We start from the raw sequence: 17,037 nt of genomic DNA, 5'->3' as shown, positions 1-17,037 counted from the left end.
TTTTGCGTGAAAGATTACTTTTAATGTTTATCAAAAGTTGCCAATTAATTTTCTATCAATCGAATAATTGACTAATCGTTAATCGTTACAGCAGTACTTAACAATATACATTTTTGAAGTAAGTAGTAACTAAAGCTGTCAAATAAGTGTAGTGAAGTGAAATGAAAGTGGCATGAACAGAAAAGACTCAAAGTATCTCAAGTGTACAGTACTTGAGGAGCTAAATGTATGCTATTAAATTCGACCACTGGTTGTCACATTATCCAAACCACGCGCCACACGATCCTCCTTATATTCACTATTTAATTAAATAAAAAATCCCCGGGATGCCATTTCAGTGTCATGTTGCTTGAAGTAACGATGGTCGCGAAGTAATGCAATTAGCTAAGCTCACAGACAGAGTGACGTCCAGAAGGTGGGAGCTGCTTCTGAACGTGGCCAACGGGCTGCAGCACTGACTTCACTGCGAGCCTGTCAAACACAACCAACACAGCCAACATGGCGGACTGGGGTAAGAAACTAAGTTGGGAAGGATAGCTATCTGTACATCATACGCTTCCCACAGTCTCCGTTAAACGAGCTCAACACTGTTGTGTTTTTGTGAAACCCGCTCGTTAGATGTGGATTGGCCTTACGAATTTCATGTTGTCGTTTTTACAGACGCTGAAACCTTCGAGCCGGAGGAGCCGATTAAAAAGGCGGCAGCGATGGACAAATGGGAAGGCGAAGACGAAGAGGAAGATGTTAAGGTAAATTAACATGGCAAACAATCGTAGAATAGGAGATAGGTTCTAGGACAGCCGCTGTCAGGTTAACGATAATCGAGCTGTTAGCTGGCCCGGTTATTGTCGAGCTAACTGTCGGTTGAAGCATTGTCGCCCCAGCTGTAGCGCCATGCTTCGGTGCGGTTTCAGGCTGCCTGTCAATCCTAATGTCCGTGTTAGCTGGAAGCTAACTTACTGCTAACTCATGTGGCTCCATCGGGCAGCCTGTACTAACTCCACATTATCTACCGCTATGCTAACGTTACTACTCGGCTTTCAATGTCGTATCGTTACCTCAGTACATGTCAGCGTGTCAATCGACGGTTGTGGCTTCAACTTAGTTTTCGGACACTAATGTTTGTTTTTATATGAAACCTGACAACTGGAGATGCCATTCTTGCATAGCGGGGCTAAATTTGGATAACGTAGCGTTATCTCGCTTGAAGCTAACATCTTACCGGCTAACTCGCTAACTTTAGCTCCCTTATCAGCTTGCGACTGAAAATGAGCTTACATGTTGGGTAACGTCGACGATACCGCCGTTTACGTTAACCGAATTGGTCTGGAGTTCATGTCCAAAGTTGTGTGCATTAACGTTAAATGATTAACGTAACAGGAGATTAGCATTTGTGTCGTGTCCTGAATTCTGTCTGCCGAAGTTACGTTTAACACGAGACAACGTTAGCTTGCTAACCAACTTTAGCCACAATCAGATGAAATCATCATCTGGGTTGATGACTCAACCAAGACCTAGGCCTAGAACTTTCTGACTTTACAACAGGCTTGTAGTTGGAACCCGGTGCTCCGTTAATAATGCATTACAGGTTGTTTTTTTGCCTGAATGTTGACGTGGTGGCTGTCCAGAAACACCAGATATTGTACCCCGGGAAAATGCTGGTAAAGGCCTCTTCAATTGTTCCGTTTTCTGTCATATGGTGCCCAAACTAAAGGAACTGATGATTTCATGTTTGTGACAAACCAGGGACTAACACAATGAATTACAAGCCAAAAATAAATTAATGTGTAATCCAAAGTGGAATGTATCAAGCTATTTTTGTATTTACAGTGTATGCTCAAATACAAAAGTCTCCCTGTCAAAGAAAATGTGTGTATCATTTGTGTAAAGTTGAGTTAGTTATTACATTTACAGTTTGTCTTACAGTGTCTTACAATTTTCCAGACTTTTAGTTATTGAATGATGGTAATAGATCGGATTTAAATTATGATTGTGGGTATTGTTGGAGTGTAGTACATCACTGACTACTTGGTAGACCTTGAATTTCATGTTTGATATTGGTTTGTGGATTGGTAATCATATCAACACTAGGGGACACATTTCTTATGGCAGTGTCAAGTAGGTCTGGTCATCTCAATATTAATTTCCAATAGCAATATATATCACAATGCAAGATGTATGCAAAGTTGCACATAAAATGATCAAACTAATTTTGGAAGTTTTTCTCTGATTCATTCATTTGACAACAAAAAATTGTAGAACAATTATATCAAAGCAACATAATATGTTCTCACTGAAATTTGAAAAATTAGGATATCTGAATTATTCCCTGTCCCCAGTTTCAAGGTTGTATTTGTCTAGATGGACTTTAAGTCATCCAGTAGTGTGTGTGTGTGTGTGTGTGTGTGTGTGTGTGTGTGTGTGTGTGTGTGTGTGTTTTTTTTTTTTTTTTTCAACTTCAATTGCCTAGATGCCTATGGATACCTGATGTGTAGTTGCATTAATTTAGGCTGTAAACCTGTGTGAACTCTTCATCATTTAAATCATGACAGATTTATAATTGAAATCGTGGAATTTTTAGGACATTGTGTGCGTGTTTATGGGTATTTTTTAGAGCCCGGGTACCGATTTTAAAATCCGATATTGCAATATGGCATATTTTTATATGGTTAACAACTGTTAATATGGCATAACACTTAAATATAAGCTATGTCGTGTGTGTAGCATGAAGGAACTACAAATTTAGTTTCGTTATGCAGCCTTGTGCTGTATAATGACTAATAAACTACCTTGATACCTTGACATTTGTCTCAATTAGTGTTTTTTGTTTTTTTCACCTTTTGCCTGCGTAATAAGATAACTATCCCACTGTTTTTAATCACAGGACAATTGGGATGATGAGGATGAAGATGAGGAGAAAAAAACAGAGATGACAAAAACAGGTATGTATTACATTGCCACCTGTTTGACAAGAACCTAATACATTATTTTGTATATTAATCAGTGGCTAAGTTGTCTGCTTTTTCTGCCAGTTAACATGTTTTATTATTTATTTTTTCCTTCAGAGACAAAGGTCTCTGAAAAGAAAAAGCTGAGTGAGAAGATAAAAGAGAAAGAAAACCGGTTAAAGAAAAAACTGCAGGAGCAGAGGGTGAAACAGTTGGCGGATCAAGTGAGATTTGTTTATTTTTACAGTTTTCTATATAATACACAAACTGTTGCCTTTTTGTCATCTCCAATGCTTTAATTTTGACTTTTTGGCACCTGTTATTACAGAAAGAGGAGCTCACTCCTGAAGAACAACTTGCAGAGAAGCTAAGAGTGAAGAAGTTACAGGAAGCTGCAGACTTGGAGCTTGCAAAAGATGCTTTTGGTAAGCCAGAATCTCATTTCAGATTTAAAAATAATAATTTTTTTGAAAACTTCTTGTCCATTTTTTAAAAGCAAACATTCTGTAGTCTTCCACAAGAGACATAACTTCCCCTTTTGTATAAATGAAACTGCACTTTATGTAATTTATATTCATTTAATTCTTGGCTTGATTGCTCCCTTGGTTTCTTTGACTTTTCACAGACCCTGTTGTTCATACTGTGTAGATACAATTTACTGCAGCTCATTATTCATTCAAACCAAATCCTCTTTCTAACTGGATTGGGTTACTGTAACATAAGCATTTCTGAACCTTCACCAATCTTTTCCTAGCCACTAAAAGCAGCAGCATTGTTTTGTATCATTGAAATAGGGTGTGTCTAATAACTGTATAATGTATCTTTATACTATAGAAAATGTATAGAAAAACTCAAAAAGAAATACTCAGTTTTTCGTTTTGAGAAATATTAAATACTATACTATAAATTGTTCTTAAAACAAGAGTTTCAACATGTTGTGAGGGGTGGGCATAAATGAAGTGTACTGTATATGGTCTACATCCTGACTGATACTGGAGTTTTGGGACAGATACCTGATAATGAGATTTAAGAATTTAAAAAATCTGATAATGAAATCTGCTGATAGTACATTTCTAAAAAGAAATCCATAACAAAAAGAAACAAACTTGACATGGATCTTGCATATTCGTTTTTGTTAAGAATTGTGACCAAGATTCATACTGAGTTGGACATTTTACAACTTGTCACTGTTCTCTGGTGGACAAACTATATAATGGTGACATTATTTCTGAATGACCACAAACCTAGTTTGGCATATCAGCGTCTTCAAATCAGCCCAGCTTGAAAACCTTGAGCTAAATTGTTGCAAGACTAAAATTGGAAACCTAGAAAAAACGCTAACAAGATAAAATGTTAGAATAAAAATGGGATGTTAGGAGTAGTAGAATAAAACCAGCAACAGATTAAAATGGAGGAAGACAACATTACAAATAAGTCAGAAGGCGAAACCCAGGTCACCTTGGTTTTTATGCATGATTGAGTTGTTGTGAGGATGGCCTAAGTGACCTGGAAGCAGAATATGGTGTTAGCAGATCAGTAATGTATTATGGAACTAATCTATTTATGGCTTAAAAAGCAAATAGTATTTCACTGTAACCAGTGCAGGTGAGCCAGAACAGGAGTGATGTGTTGTCTTATCTTTGTTCCAGTTAAGTGTAGCAGCTGTATTTTGAGGCAGCCGCTAGTCTAATATAAGAGTAGGGTGTTGCTGACTTTGTATTTCCTTATAAGAGACATAAAACTGACTTTATTTTTTTTCTCCAGGTGTTAGCAGCACTTCAAACAGTGTCACTGGGATTGACGCCATGTGTCCATCTTCCAAAGAAGACTTTACAGAGTTTGAAAAATTGCTGAAAGAAAAAATATCCCAGTTTGAAAAATCTGTGCATTATTCAAGTTTCTTGGATTCATTGTTTCGGGAACTCTGTATTTCATGTAAGCCCCGCATCTATTGTCATTTTTACTAAACAATATTGATTATTACGCTCATTCACTTTACCAATAGCTTAAATTTCTTTGACTGGTAACTATTTTTTGTCTCCTTCTTATAGTGGAAGTAGATGACTTGAAGAAAGTCAGCAATTCCCTGTCAGTCCTACTTAGTGAAAAACAGAAACAAGAAAAAGTGAGTGCCTGCATGTTTGTATTTTCTTATAAATTCTGAGCTGTGAGTAATATTCAGAAGGGGGTGCTGTTCACCTTGCCCAGTTACCCAGTGAGGGCTCATAATAGAAATCAAGTGCGGCATGCTCAGTCTGGTAGTGTATTCATAATTGTGGTTTCTATACTGAATCAAAATCAACGGTCTTATGTTTTTTAATTCAAATGTAACATGCCTGTTTACTGGCTGGTTTTGCCGTAAATGTATTGTCATATATATTGTATGGCATTTAATGTGACTTTCGTTTGCCTTTAATAGCAAAACAAAGGAAAGAAGAAGAAGAAAGGAGTTGTACCTGGAGGCGGTTTGAAAGCACAGCTGAGAGATGACCTTGACTATGCAGAGTTTGATGGTGGCTACGCCCAAGACTATGAGGACTTCATGTGACACTGGCTACATCACCACTGCCCTTTTCCCCTCTCAACCCTCAGAAATGCAGCTGTACCTTCTCATGCTGTCCAGTGCCATCCTGGAAAATCTGAACTATGTGTTGCCCCCTTCATTTTGCTTCAATGACCAGAGGGACTATACCAGGGAGCATCCAGCTTCACCAGCTCTTTATGTTCATACATATGGAATTGCCTTTTCTGTCTCATTCAGCCTCGATTCTCTCACATACACACAAATAATCATGTAGTATCTGTGACCCAGCTTCAATGGAGAACACATTGTAACTGCTGTTGTCTGAGCTTTGCAGGGCACATTTTTTATTAAGTGTTGCTCCTTTTTAAAAATGGCAGATACAGTATTGCAGTTATAAGTGCAGTGACATAGAAACACAAGGTTCTATGCAAATTCTTTAACCAGAATGTCATGTATATATTATAGGTCTCACTTACCTGTGGATGGTTCTCTTACAGGAAAGTATATAGTATCTATAACTTTGGTTGCCAAATTCAGAACAATTATTCAATACATTATTCATCTTTATCTCTGGAAGGGTTGCATTGTGGATGATTTGAGACTGACGCAACATGTAAGTAGTAATTTTACAGAAAGCACATGACATTCACTGTACGGTAAAAGGGATAGACAAGTATAATAAATGTGACTTTAAAACCTCACAGCCATTCTCTTGATACATCTCTGGAATATCCTTGAAAATATGGAGCAAAGAGTGCGTGTAGGTATTTTTTGTGCATGACATAATTGTAATTTACTAATTTGATTTCTACTAACGCAGAAAAAGTATAGATCAGGCAAGTGGATTAACTTTGCTACGACTGGTCTCCTAAATCATTGCTTCTGCAGGCTTGTATCAAGTGTGATGAGGAGCGAGGGCTTATGGGCTTCACCCCACCATGTCTTCATATGGCCTACAGTTAGTTGAAAGGGGTGTATTTCTCCTTTTTTCTTTTCTAGCAGTTGACCAGTTTCAATGTTACATGGACAATTGGATACATAGAATGTTGAGATACAGCATCTGCAGTGTTTTTTAAGCATCTAATTTAATAAATCGCTGGTCAAAAGGATATGTTGTGTTTTTTAATTATTGAAAGAAACTTTAATGTAGTAGCATAACACCCAGGTCACTGATTATTAAAGCATGTGTAATAAATACTCTATTTACAGTTTCAAGTAATGATTTACCACAGTACAGCTGAAAATATAAAGTGAGACAGAAATCAATGCAAATATTCCTTTAGGAAAAAGTGGCAAGAAATAGGCCTAGCTTTGTTTAGTTACATATTCAGTTAATTTGGAAAAAGAAAAGTCCCTACAAAATGTTTGTATCAAAATATAAGGTTAACGTTATCCACTCCCATCTCCATTGCTCCATTGCAGGTGTTGATTTGGTCACCTTAAGTGGTGTTTAGCTTGTGGCTGCACGTCTTCCTGTAGGATTTCTGGCACTACGTCTACGACTGCTGCGGGGTGCGTTGGCCCTCTGCCGGCGTTTGTTCTGTCTGCCTTCTCTCACCACACTTGTTATTATCTGACCTTGAGGACTTTGTACTGCCTGAAAGGCACTCTGACGTGTCGCGTCATGATCTCCGCAGGTGAACGTCAGCGCTACGCCCTCATTGCTCTTCATGACTCGAGATGTACCATCAGAAGTGCCATCAAAGCAGCGTCCAAGTGCAATCTCTTTAGCTGTGCGAGGATCCTGGTCTGTCACCGTATAAATTCCATAGTTATGGCCCAGAGGGTCAAGAGGTGCTAGCATGGTGAACTCATTGGTGTCATTGTTGACTGCTAAGGGCAGGTGGTTGACCAGATACTCCTGAAGTATTTGGTTGACATGATCTCTCTTACAGCTTCCTTGAGGAATTACCTTCACCAGGGTACGATCCACACGGTCATGATCATACAGCATCCCACTGCACTTGAACTCCAGGCACACAGCTGAAAGAGTTGCCTGGTCCATGTCACGGATGCTGCGAGTGTCTCTGAGACCGTACAGTTGGCCTGCTGTTTTCGGGTGGGTGCCACCCATGTTTCGAGACCGCACATTGATCTCATGTGGGCTGTTGATTTTGACTTTGATATAGCAGGCCCGGTATTCCATAGGCTTAGGCCACCAGCTCAGGTAGTCTTGTGTCCAGCTCATTGGGTCATCTTCATTGAACGGCACTGTGTTGTAATCGTAGCGGTCTCCTTCTACTCTTGAAAGCGGAAGTGTGCTGCACTGAATGGGGCCTCCTCACATTCTTTCAAGTTCTCAAATGCGTACACTGGTCCGTTGCCTTCCTCAGCTGTGTTGGGGCTTGGTTTTGCCACACTGATGCTGAATGCTGTCTTCTTCACTCTGGAGTCTTCATGGTCAGACCGCCTGTAGTTCATTTTACCCAGGAATGGCTGGGGTACTCCAATGAGGTTGGGATTGAGTTTGGGAGCAGAAGGGACAGCCTCCAGCTCCTCTCCTCCGAGATTGGCCATGACATAGGCAGAGTAGGCATCCGCTTTTTGTTCATCACAGAAGGCAGGAAGACAGGCACCGCTGGGGCCGGTAACGGCACTATCAAAGCGGCCCCAGGCACGTGGGTTAGACGAGAAGCCAGATGTGGGCTCCATGTTTATGAGACTCACTACAACTCCCTCCACTTGCTCACTGGGCATGAAGCGCTCACTGCGAAAGGCCCTCACTTTCACATAACACCTGCGGTTCTCTGGGACGTCCAGGTTAAAAAGGCGTCTCTCTCTGATCTCCATGTTACCAATCAGAAAGGTTCTCTCCTCCCTTTTGCCTCTTCTTTTCTTCTCTATCTGCAGACTTCCTTCTTCCTCCCATAGGCCAGTTTCAGGGTTCAGCGACCACAGCTTCATGGTACTGAGGTGCTCAGACATCTTCACCTGGGCAGAATCCAGAAACACCTTCACTTCACCTGCATTCAGGGGCTCATTGTTTTCCTCACCCCTAAAGTCAACTGAGAACATCCCGTAGGTTCTCAGCGGCAGGGTATCACCTTCCTCTCCTACAAAGTTTAGATCACTTTGAGCTGCTGCAGCTGTGGAGACGTCTCTGGGGTCGAGGAACGTTAAGCTAGCATTTACGTTACCAGTGAAGACTTCCCCTTTTTCTGTATAGAAAGAATTGGGAGGGATCTGGATTTGAACCATTGCCTCCTGGCCCTCTACCTCCCCCAGCTCCAGAGTGTTGATTTCTGTAGAGCTGATGGTCACAGGAGCTTTCTTTCTTAGAAGTTTGATCTCATGGTAAACAGCCCCTCCCTTGGTGTTAAATGGGAGTACCTTTGTGGTGTTGACAAATTTCTGCATGTTGTCCACAAAAGTCAGAACAAGCCTCTCTGTGTCTGGAGGCACCTGGATGGAGAATGTACCCTTGTAGCCTGTGCGGCTGATTCTGACTCCATTCATAAAGATATGGCCAAACCTCATTGGTTCACCATTGTCTGCTGCAATGGCCCTACCGTGCACAATTGCCTTGGTGTCCACACATTTCTGGCAGCCACACTCAGTCACCACCATAGCTGGCAGTTGGTAGTCCTGGCATGTGAGCTGCCTCTTCTCCATCTTTTGCACACCACAACAATAAGCCAAATTGTCTTTGCACCTGATGACATTGTCCAGCTGTCCTGCACATGTACTTGAGGGACACTTGCCCACGTCGTAGTAGAAGGAGTCTGTGCTGTTTTGATAGCAGTCAAGTGGAAGATGGATGAGGTGGGATTCAGGCTTGGGATTACATGAAAGCTCATCTCTACCTGTGCAGGAAAATGTTGATGTAGTTTAATGATACTGCCATGTTACAGAGGTAAAATAGAGTAAATAGCCTATTGAAATAACTACTGCTCAAAGTCTGTTGATTCACATTCCTGTGTAATTAATGTGTGCATCAATTTATTGAGAACACACCTAAGATTTTGAGTGTAGCAGGTTTGGTCTTAATAGCCCCAGATGGACCACTTGCTCTGCAGTGGTACTCCCCAGTGTGCTCAGGACGCAGATGCTTTAGGACCAAGGTGCTCTCAGACTGCTTCTCCAGGAGACTGTTGTTATGAAACCTATTCGTTCCCACAGAAGAAAAGAGAAGCAAAGTCATTGAATATACCATATTATTCAAACATTGGATGTATCTATGTGACTTGTGGATTATAATTTCAATATTACATCCTAAATCCTACCATTGGTACTTGTCAGGTGGTGGAGTTCCTGCCACTTTGCAGCAGAAGGCAGCAGTTTGTCCCTCTCTCCTGACCTTGCTCTCAGGGTTGCTCAGCACACGAAGTTTCTCTGGCAAATCACAATTGTATATAAAACAACAGATTACGTATTAGCTTCCTTGCAAGCTTATCAAACTTGCCAGTAATATGCATCTCAAAGTGAACTTTTTGTTTATTAAGGTAATGTGAATTGCAATTATTATTTTGGTGTAAATCCACAGACATCCACTTTACCAGTTCTTTTTAGCTGGACACTGAGGACAGAGATACGTTCAGCACTGTGGGGCACAACAACGCTGTGGGTGATGTGACCCTGCAGGCTGACTGTCAGGGTGGTGTTGCCATCAGGGCAGATACCAGGAATGCGGAAATGTCCATTGTGATCGGTAAGGGTAAGGAGTTTGCCAGAGCGAAGGATGGTAGACCCTTCAGCAGTGAGACCCCCGGCACCACGAACAGAACCCAGCAGGATGTGTTCTTCGCACATGCATGCATCACACTCTGCATTTACCTTCCCCATCACACACTGCAGGGAGCAATCTAAACAGGAGAGTTAAACAAGGTCAGCCATTTTCTAAATACTGAGTCTCTCACCGCTGATGAGCTAAGTCATGACCTGACTGAGTGAAAAGAGAATTGCAGTGTGTCTGACCAAACCAGGGTTAGCTCACCTGATTTCAGGCACTCCGGTCCATTGCATCCTCTCCTTTCCGCTTTAGACCCACTGCAAGGCCTAGATTGAGATTGGCAGTTTCTGGAGCGCACTTGGACCCCGACCTGACCACAAAGGGCAGGGCATGGGCTCCAGTCTGACCATGGACCCCAGGTAGCCTGAATGTTCACATTGTTATCTGTTGGAGAAGAGAGTGCAAGTCAAATAATCACCTGAATAGATTAAACATCAAAGCGGTCTCTTATTAGCATGTGTATCACCAGCAAACTCAAAACTTATGGTATTGTGGAGTTGCTTTTACATTGAGACCACCTTTGGGTGACTAAATTAATATTAAAGGTGTTACAAGACTGAACCTTTGGGACAGAGGAAGCGGACTGCGTAGTTGGAGCAGTTGCGTTCATGACCCTGCTCCTCATTGAGGCACCAGAAGCCCACAGTGGGGTCTGCATGGATCTTCTCCCCAGTTTCACGGGCTGGGACCCAATCAGTGGTTCTGGCTTCGATTGCCCGGGGAGTCTCGCACACTCGGGCACGGTAGTAGAAGCGAATGGCATCCAGCTGCTCATAGTCTCCACGGCCTCCGGGGTGATCAACATTGAACCATGTTGTCCAGTCATAGTTGTCTGGACACAGAGTACAGAAGCAGACATGGCCTGAACACAATTTCTTACCAAAATACTAACACGTGTAGTCTAACATGTGTTGGAAATGTGATTCAAACTACCAGGAAAAAGGACTTTTGTGACTACCGGTACATATTCGGTTTAAAATTTTGGAATGAAAGTTACCATCAGAGTGGTACACAGCAGGGCCGGGCTCTTGGTTGTTTCTTCTCCATGATCCTGCAAGAGACAAATTGAATCGTGTGACTCATGTATTGGCTGTATCTGTACCAACTACTACATTAACAAGTAGTTGTCACTACTTCAAAGTAAGTATATTTAACTCAAACATGAAATCAAACCTTTAAATATCTAAAATAATGTTAATCTTGACTACATTGTTTCTGAGAGTGTGAAAACCTTTAAGTAGTAAAAATGTGTGTCTGTAAAATCTGCTAGTTCTGTTGTATCTGTCTAACATACTTTCTGTCTCTAAAAAAAAAAAAAAACTGAGAAAACATAGACATGGTCACAGAAAAATACAATAGGGGATACCACTGATTTAGAAAACATGACTACCCACAAACAGCCAAGTTTAGTTTGACTTTGTATCTGCAAAAAGGAACATACTTTCATCCGCATCAGCCCATGTTTGTAGGAATTCAACTAAATCAAACATTTTCTTTTGACTGTACCATAGTAATGTTGGGATTTCAGTATGGATTGCAGTGAAGTATGTCTGTTTTCAAAAACCTTCCTCTCTCATTATTCACTTTTTATGTGTGCACCAGTAACAGACTGGATCTTCGTGAGTGACCCACCTAGAGCTGTAACAACAGTGGCTGCAGTGATTCCCAGGATGAGAATAAGAGGCCTCACCGACATTCTCACAGCCGCTACGTCAGACCTTTGAACTTATGTGCGTTTCACACCAGGAACTCCAAAGAAGATGGAGAAGAAGGAGTCCAGCAGCAAAGCCTCACTAGTGAGTGAAAATGAACATAAAATCAATGTTTGTAACAAAAAACATACCTTACATACCTGGAGATATGTGTCAATGAGACAGCTATGTTAAAAAAAAGATACTGATACTTAAATGAAATTTTAATATTGCACTTTTCACAGGCAGCTATACCAATTTAAACCCTGCTACCGCTGAATGACCAAAGCTAAGCAGGTTTGGGCTACCTGGATGGGAGACCTTCTGGGAAAACTAAGTTGCTGCTAGAAGACGTGTTGGTGAGCCAGTAGAGGGTAGTCTTCCCTCTGGTCCTAATAATAAGATCCTAGTGCAGCGATAGTGACCTGTGCTGTAGGAGCTGCCGTTGTTCGGATGAGACATTAAACCAAGGTACTGACTCACTGTGGTCATTAAAGATCCCATGGAACTTGTCGCAAAGAATAGAGGATTCCCCGGTGTCATAGCAAAATTCCCAACCTGGCTTTCTTCATCTGGCCATCTAATCATCCCCGTAGCAATTGGCTCAATGTTTTCCTCCCTCTCTGCCTCAAGCTGATGTGTGGTGAGCGTTCTGGCGCTAAATGGCTGCTGTGCATCACCCAGGAGGGTGCTACACATTGGTGGTGGTTGAGGAGAGGCCCCCCCACTTCATTGAGAAGCGCTTTGAGTTTCAATGATAAAGCGCTATATAAATGTAATGCATTATTATTATTATTAAAAGTGAATAAAACAAAAGTTCAAATCTAGAACAAAAATGTTTCCATAAGGATAGATCCATCCTCCCTGTCTTTCAGGGTGAAAAAACATAGCCGAACAGAGCTCCCACTCAGATTACACATCTGTGTTAGCCATCACCATTTGTCACTGGAACTTTCAAATATTTCTGCATCCACTGACAAAACACTGGCAACACAATCCAAACTCCCACACACACACACACACACACACAATGTTTGCATTTGAAAGCTTGAAGTAAAAAAAATCACAAAAAGGATATTGATAACATAATTATTAATATACATTATTAAAGACTGGGCCGGATAGGTTAAATGCAATATACCAGGGTGTAATTACAATAAAAGCATGAGCAGAAATTCAAGTGACAACAGTAATCTCAAGTAAAGACTAATGCATTGTAAATGATAATTCAAAGTACAGAGATAAAATTACCTCTTCACTTGCTGTAACTTACTAAATTCAAATGACTAGAGATTAGATTGTGATATTTCTCTGTCTATATAATTTAAAGTACATTGTTAGCAGATTGATGTTGATGCATGAACGTATTTAATGATCTGTTTCTTTCTTACCTTCTTGTTGAATTCACTATCCTGGTTCTGAGCTCCTTGCTTCAGATTGTTGTACAAGAATGTCTTTACTCTTTCCCTCTTTTTCCTCTCACATTTCTCTCCACCTCTGTTCTTCGCTCTGGTTCAACTCACTCCTTCACTGTCTCCTTTATACCTCTCAGTCTCTAGCACCCTCCCTACTCTCTCGGCAGTGTGCCACAGTACCTTTTGATTACACCATTTTCCCTATAATTCATCACTTTCATTGTACAACCATAATGGTTATTAGATAGTGCTACACGTGAAAGAAGGACATTCAGGGGGTCTGAGTAACAAATGCCGGTGTTAATATATCGACCAGTGCATGTCCAAGATCAATGCTGATTGAGTCAAACTGGGCATTTGTCCTCTCCTCTGCTCTCAGTCTGTACTTTGCACACAACATGCAGAATGTAAAGCGGTTAAAGGCGATCCAGCATAAGATTCTAATATCGTCTAATGGCCTTGTTATGCTCATTCAATTTAAAGAAAAATCTAAGCACATATCAGGATTGAAAAACAGTCACATTGATTCTTGATTAATTTGTCTTGCTGTAATGTCACAGGAAAGATTAGGTATGTTAATTAAATGTAATGTAATGTTGACATTTGTGCCATCAAATCATGACTTCTAGTCCTTCTTTAAATACTTGTTTTAAAGATGATCTCAAATAACTAGAACTTGAGTTAAAAGTTCCTTTTGTTAAATGTAAAGAGGAATTTGTGTCCTGAGTTTTAAATAGCATTCTTCTCATGGTTATCTTGAAGGCGTCTATGTATCTACACTTGGCTTTGATTAGAGCCCATTCTTAATGAACGCACTCACACAAATGAAATTTCTGATTTGTGCTACCAACTTGTGCTTCAGTGGGAACAGAGAGACAAAAAATCTAATGCTGAGTCCAACTGCGTGAGATTGTTATTTTTAACGATTCAGGATGAATACATGAAAAATTGAGACATTATAAACAAGTGGAACCTTGTGGGATAGTAAAGTTAGTGTTACTATCTACTATTTTTCACCAAGTTAAAGCAGGTCTTAGTAAACCTTCACAAGCGGGTGAAGCTAATGTTATTATCTCAGAGCTTCAAACAAACAAACATATCGCTAATTGCAAACATAGCTGCAATGTCATGTTATATTAGGTCAAATGATAATTATCAGTATGTGCCAAACCCCTGGATAGTGTTGCTGCATGTTTGTCTTTTAAACTCACCATAGTTTGCAATTAGGTTTAAAAAAAAAAAGATCCACAATCATCTGGAGTGTTTTGGGATTTGGGGGTTGTGGTGGACGCTGTAACATAATTCCTTAATAATTGTTTTACATTGCATGATTTTGTCTACTGGGTGTATACTCTAGAGAAAGAGACAGGGAGAGCCTGGGAGAGGATGTGGAACAGCAGATTCTCAAAATACACTTGTGTCAGTCATGTCTGTTAGAGATCCTGTAAAGTTGTCAGTACCAGTTTTTCCACATGACATTTATTAGCTGACCTCATCGTGTCAATTACTAGGCAAAGAACACCCAGCAGCGGAAGAATATAATGTGGTCCTGCACCTCACTCTTTCCAGGCTCTTTTAGTTCCCAGGTGAAAGGGTAAATGACTGGTGTCAGTGGCAAAATGAAGTCAACTACTTGGTACATAAAGTACTTTGTGCTTGTAGTGCAAGGATATTACTTAACACAGGACATGAAAACAGGTTTCTTCTCTGAGGAAAAACAAATCTGTTCAACAACCACAGCCTTACTTCATGTTTACCTTCCAGCAATTACTGTTTCCTCAGCATGAGGTGGTTTGGTCTGATATGAGGAAATACGTGTAATTGTGGCAAAAGAAGGTTAGTTAATGCTCCAAGGGAAATGACTGGTGGTGAAGCCATATGCAGCCCCAATGCGTTCCCACAGTCATTTTCTTTTCAGTATAGGAGAAGAAGAACTTGTGGAAAAGCACTTATACTTATGCTGCTGTATTTATATTGCATGCTTCTCTGGAAGCCATGTGAGTACAAATGTTTTCATTTACATGGTCAAGTAAGTTTGGTAGACTTTGGTCCTGATGTTTCAATTAAAACAAAACTAATTGCGCAGCAGTGTTTACCATCCTCCTCAGTAAAGCAGATTTAAATTCTACTTCAAGTGAATTCATAAATATTGATAATATTAAAATAGATCATACATTTGCCAAAAACATGTATCCACTGGCCAAAACTGTCTGGTTCTTTTCGTGGACAGAAGCTTTCTGCAGCAGTGTATTTTTCTAACATTTACAATGAGTTGTTTAGTGAGGACAACGTTATGGTACTTCTTTAGTTCCTCAAAGGACTTCATGTCTTTGTAAACAAGGAGGACAGAGGCGGTGGGTGATGATGTGAGAATAGGAAAGTGAGATAATGGACACACAGCCCGTGTCGTCAGTGGGTAACAGGTGAAGACACAGCCTGCTTTCTAACAAACAGTCTACAACTGGATTCCAGACAGGTAAAATCATTTTGGGCAAAGTCAGTGGAATCACATCAAATACAGCGGGCAATTTATATGAATAGATTTTTATTAGTTTTCCTTTTTTGGCACACTTTAAACAAGCTGCACTTTGTCATGCAGAAGGTGTAGGTTGTCTGTCATCAGGGAGGTATTCACGCAACATCTGCCATCAGCGGTAAATACTAGTTTACTTAACAGTACACATTTGATAGGACAAATGGATTTGGCTTTGTTTTTAGGTACATTTGCCATACAATCACCAATTTACAATATGTAGGTGATTAATATGAGAAAAATCAAAATATACCATAACATAGCACTCTCATTGAGTGTAATTATAATGTACACATTCCTGTAATGTGTCAAGGATACCTGCCAATCACGTTAACGAGGGAGGCGAGCTGTGCTCTTTAATGATAATAAATATGTAGGTGAATGTACTGGTGTCTCCCGATGGCTCCACACCCTTATTATGTGACCTCAGAGCAAAAACAAAAAATAAAAAACAACACCCTGACCTGACACACCATCAATTTCTAAGCTGGAGTTGATCCAAGAGAGAGGCTTTAAGCAGAAACAGAGGTAGTTTAGAAACAAACAATGCTGAACTACAACCACAACGAGATGTGGTTCCACTAACTTGTAAGGGAGGGACATTTTCTGCAGAAGTTTTAGGGTTTTTGTCTTTAACCTGTCATGACTCTTGGGGATCGTTATTCAAATTCATGATACAAGCAACATTAAATTGAACTTTTTATCCTATACAGATTATCGTTTTTAGCTTAATAAATAGACATTGTTGAAGAGGTGACACTGGTTTTTAAAACAAACAATACTGGTTGTATAATTGTTTCGACCTTATAGTCATTCAACCAGTGGTGAAAAGTAACTATATACATTTACTCAAGTACCGTATTTAAGTACAATTTTGAGATTCTCATACTTTACTTCAGTATTTGCATGTTAATCTACTTTATACTTCTACTCAACTACAGTTCAGAGGCAAATTTTGTACTTTTTACTCCACTACATTTATTTGATAATTTAATTGATTTCAGAATCAGATTACTAATATAAAATATTATCAACAAATAAATGATAACAACAATCTCTCTGTGTTAGGATGTATAGCTTTTGAGGTTTTTCTCATTGGGCTCTCTATGATTCAAACCCTTTTCAGCCTCAATGAGAAAATGTCTCCCGGTAATAGAAGTTTCTCCATTTTCATGGAGATGTCATTCTTGTACACTG

At 40.1% G+C, this 17,037-nt stretch overlaps 2 protein-coding genes across 2 annotated transcripts; one reads left to right on the top strand and one right to left on the bottom strand.

Annotated features, from left to right (window-relative positions):
• Nucleotides 1-364: 364 nt before the first annotated feature.
• eif3jb (eukaryotic translation initiation factor 3, subunit Jb) lies at nucleotides 365-6,173 on the top strand. Its single transcript, XM_038701190.1, has 8 exons — nucleotides 365-511; nucleotides 661-749; nucleotides 2,885-2,942; nucleotides 3,066-3,172; nucleotides 3,277-3,373; nucleotides 4,713-4,883; nucleotides 5,000-5,073; nucleotides 5,368-6,173. Exons 1-8 carry the CDS (start codon nucleotides 499-501, stop codon nucleotides 5,494-5,496), a joined length of 738 nt encoding a protein of 245 aa, XP_038557118.1. The 5' UTR covers nucleotides 365-498; the 3' UTR covers nucleotides 5,497-6,173.
• Nucleotides 6,174-6,678: 505 nt separating this feature from the next.
• Nucleotides 6,679-13,481, bottom strand: LOC119890118 (cartilage intermediate layer protein, nucleotide pyrophosphohydrolase). The gene is given in 10 exon segments (XM_038701188.1): nucleotides 6,679-7,719; nucleotides 7,722-9,275; nucleotides 9,427-9,575; nucleotides 9,696-9,804; nucleotides 9,969-10,274; nucleotides 10,406-10,585; nucleotides 10,764-11,033; nucleotides 11,199-11,252; nucleotides 11,834-11,994; nucleotides 13,284-13,481. Coding segments are annotated over 9 exon segments (3,483 nt in total). The 5' UTR covers nucleotides 11,898-11,994; nucleotides 13,284-13,481; the 3' UTR covers nucleotides 6,679-6,922.
• Between the last annotated feature and the right edge of the window lie 3,556 nt (nucleotides 13,482-17,037).

This window comes from Micropterus salmoides, unplaced genomic scaffold (assembly GCF_014851395.1).
Source record: "Micropterus salmoides isolate LMB-PRFRI ecotype aquatic unplaced genomic scaffold, ASM1485139v1 Ms_hic_scaffold_6, whole genome shotgun sequence".
In the NCBI taxonomy this organism is placed as follows: domain Eukaryota; kingdom Metazoa; phylum Chordata; class Actinopteri; order Centrarchiformes; family Centrarchidae; genus Micropterus; species Micropterus salmoides.
Note: the sequence above shows the minus strand (reverse complement) of the source record. Positions and strands in the feature narration are given on the sequence as shown.

Bases quoted from the DNA above. Each gene is read 5' to 3' on its own strand.
- eif3jb (XM_038701190.1), top strand. The intron at 750-2,884 runs GTAAATTAACAT...TTTTAATCACAG, and splicing joins ACGAAGAGGAAGATGTTAAG to GACAATTGGGATGATGAGGA. The intron at 5,074-5,367 runs GTGAGTGCCTGC...TGCCTTTAATAG, and splicing joins AAAAACAGAAACAAGAAAAA to CAAAACAAAGGAAAGAAGAA.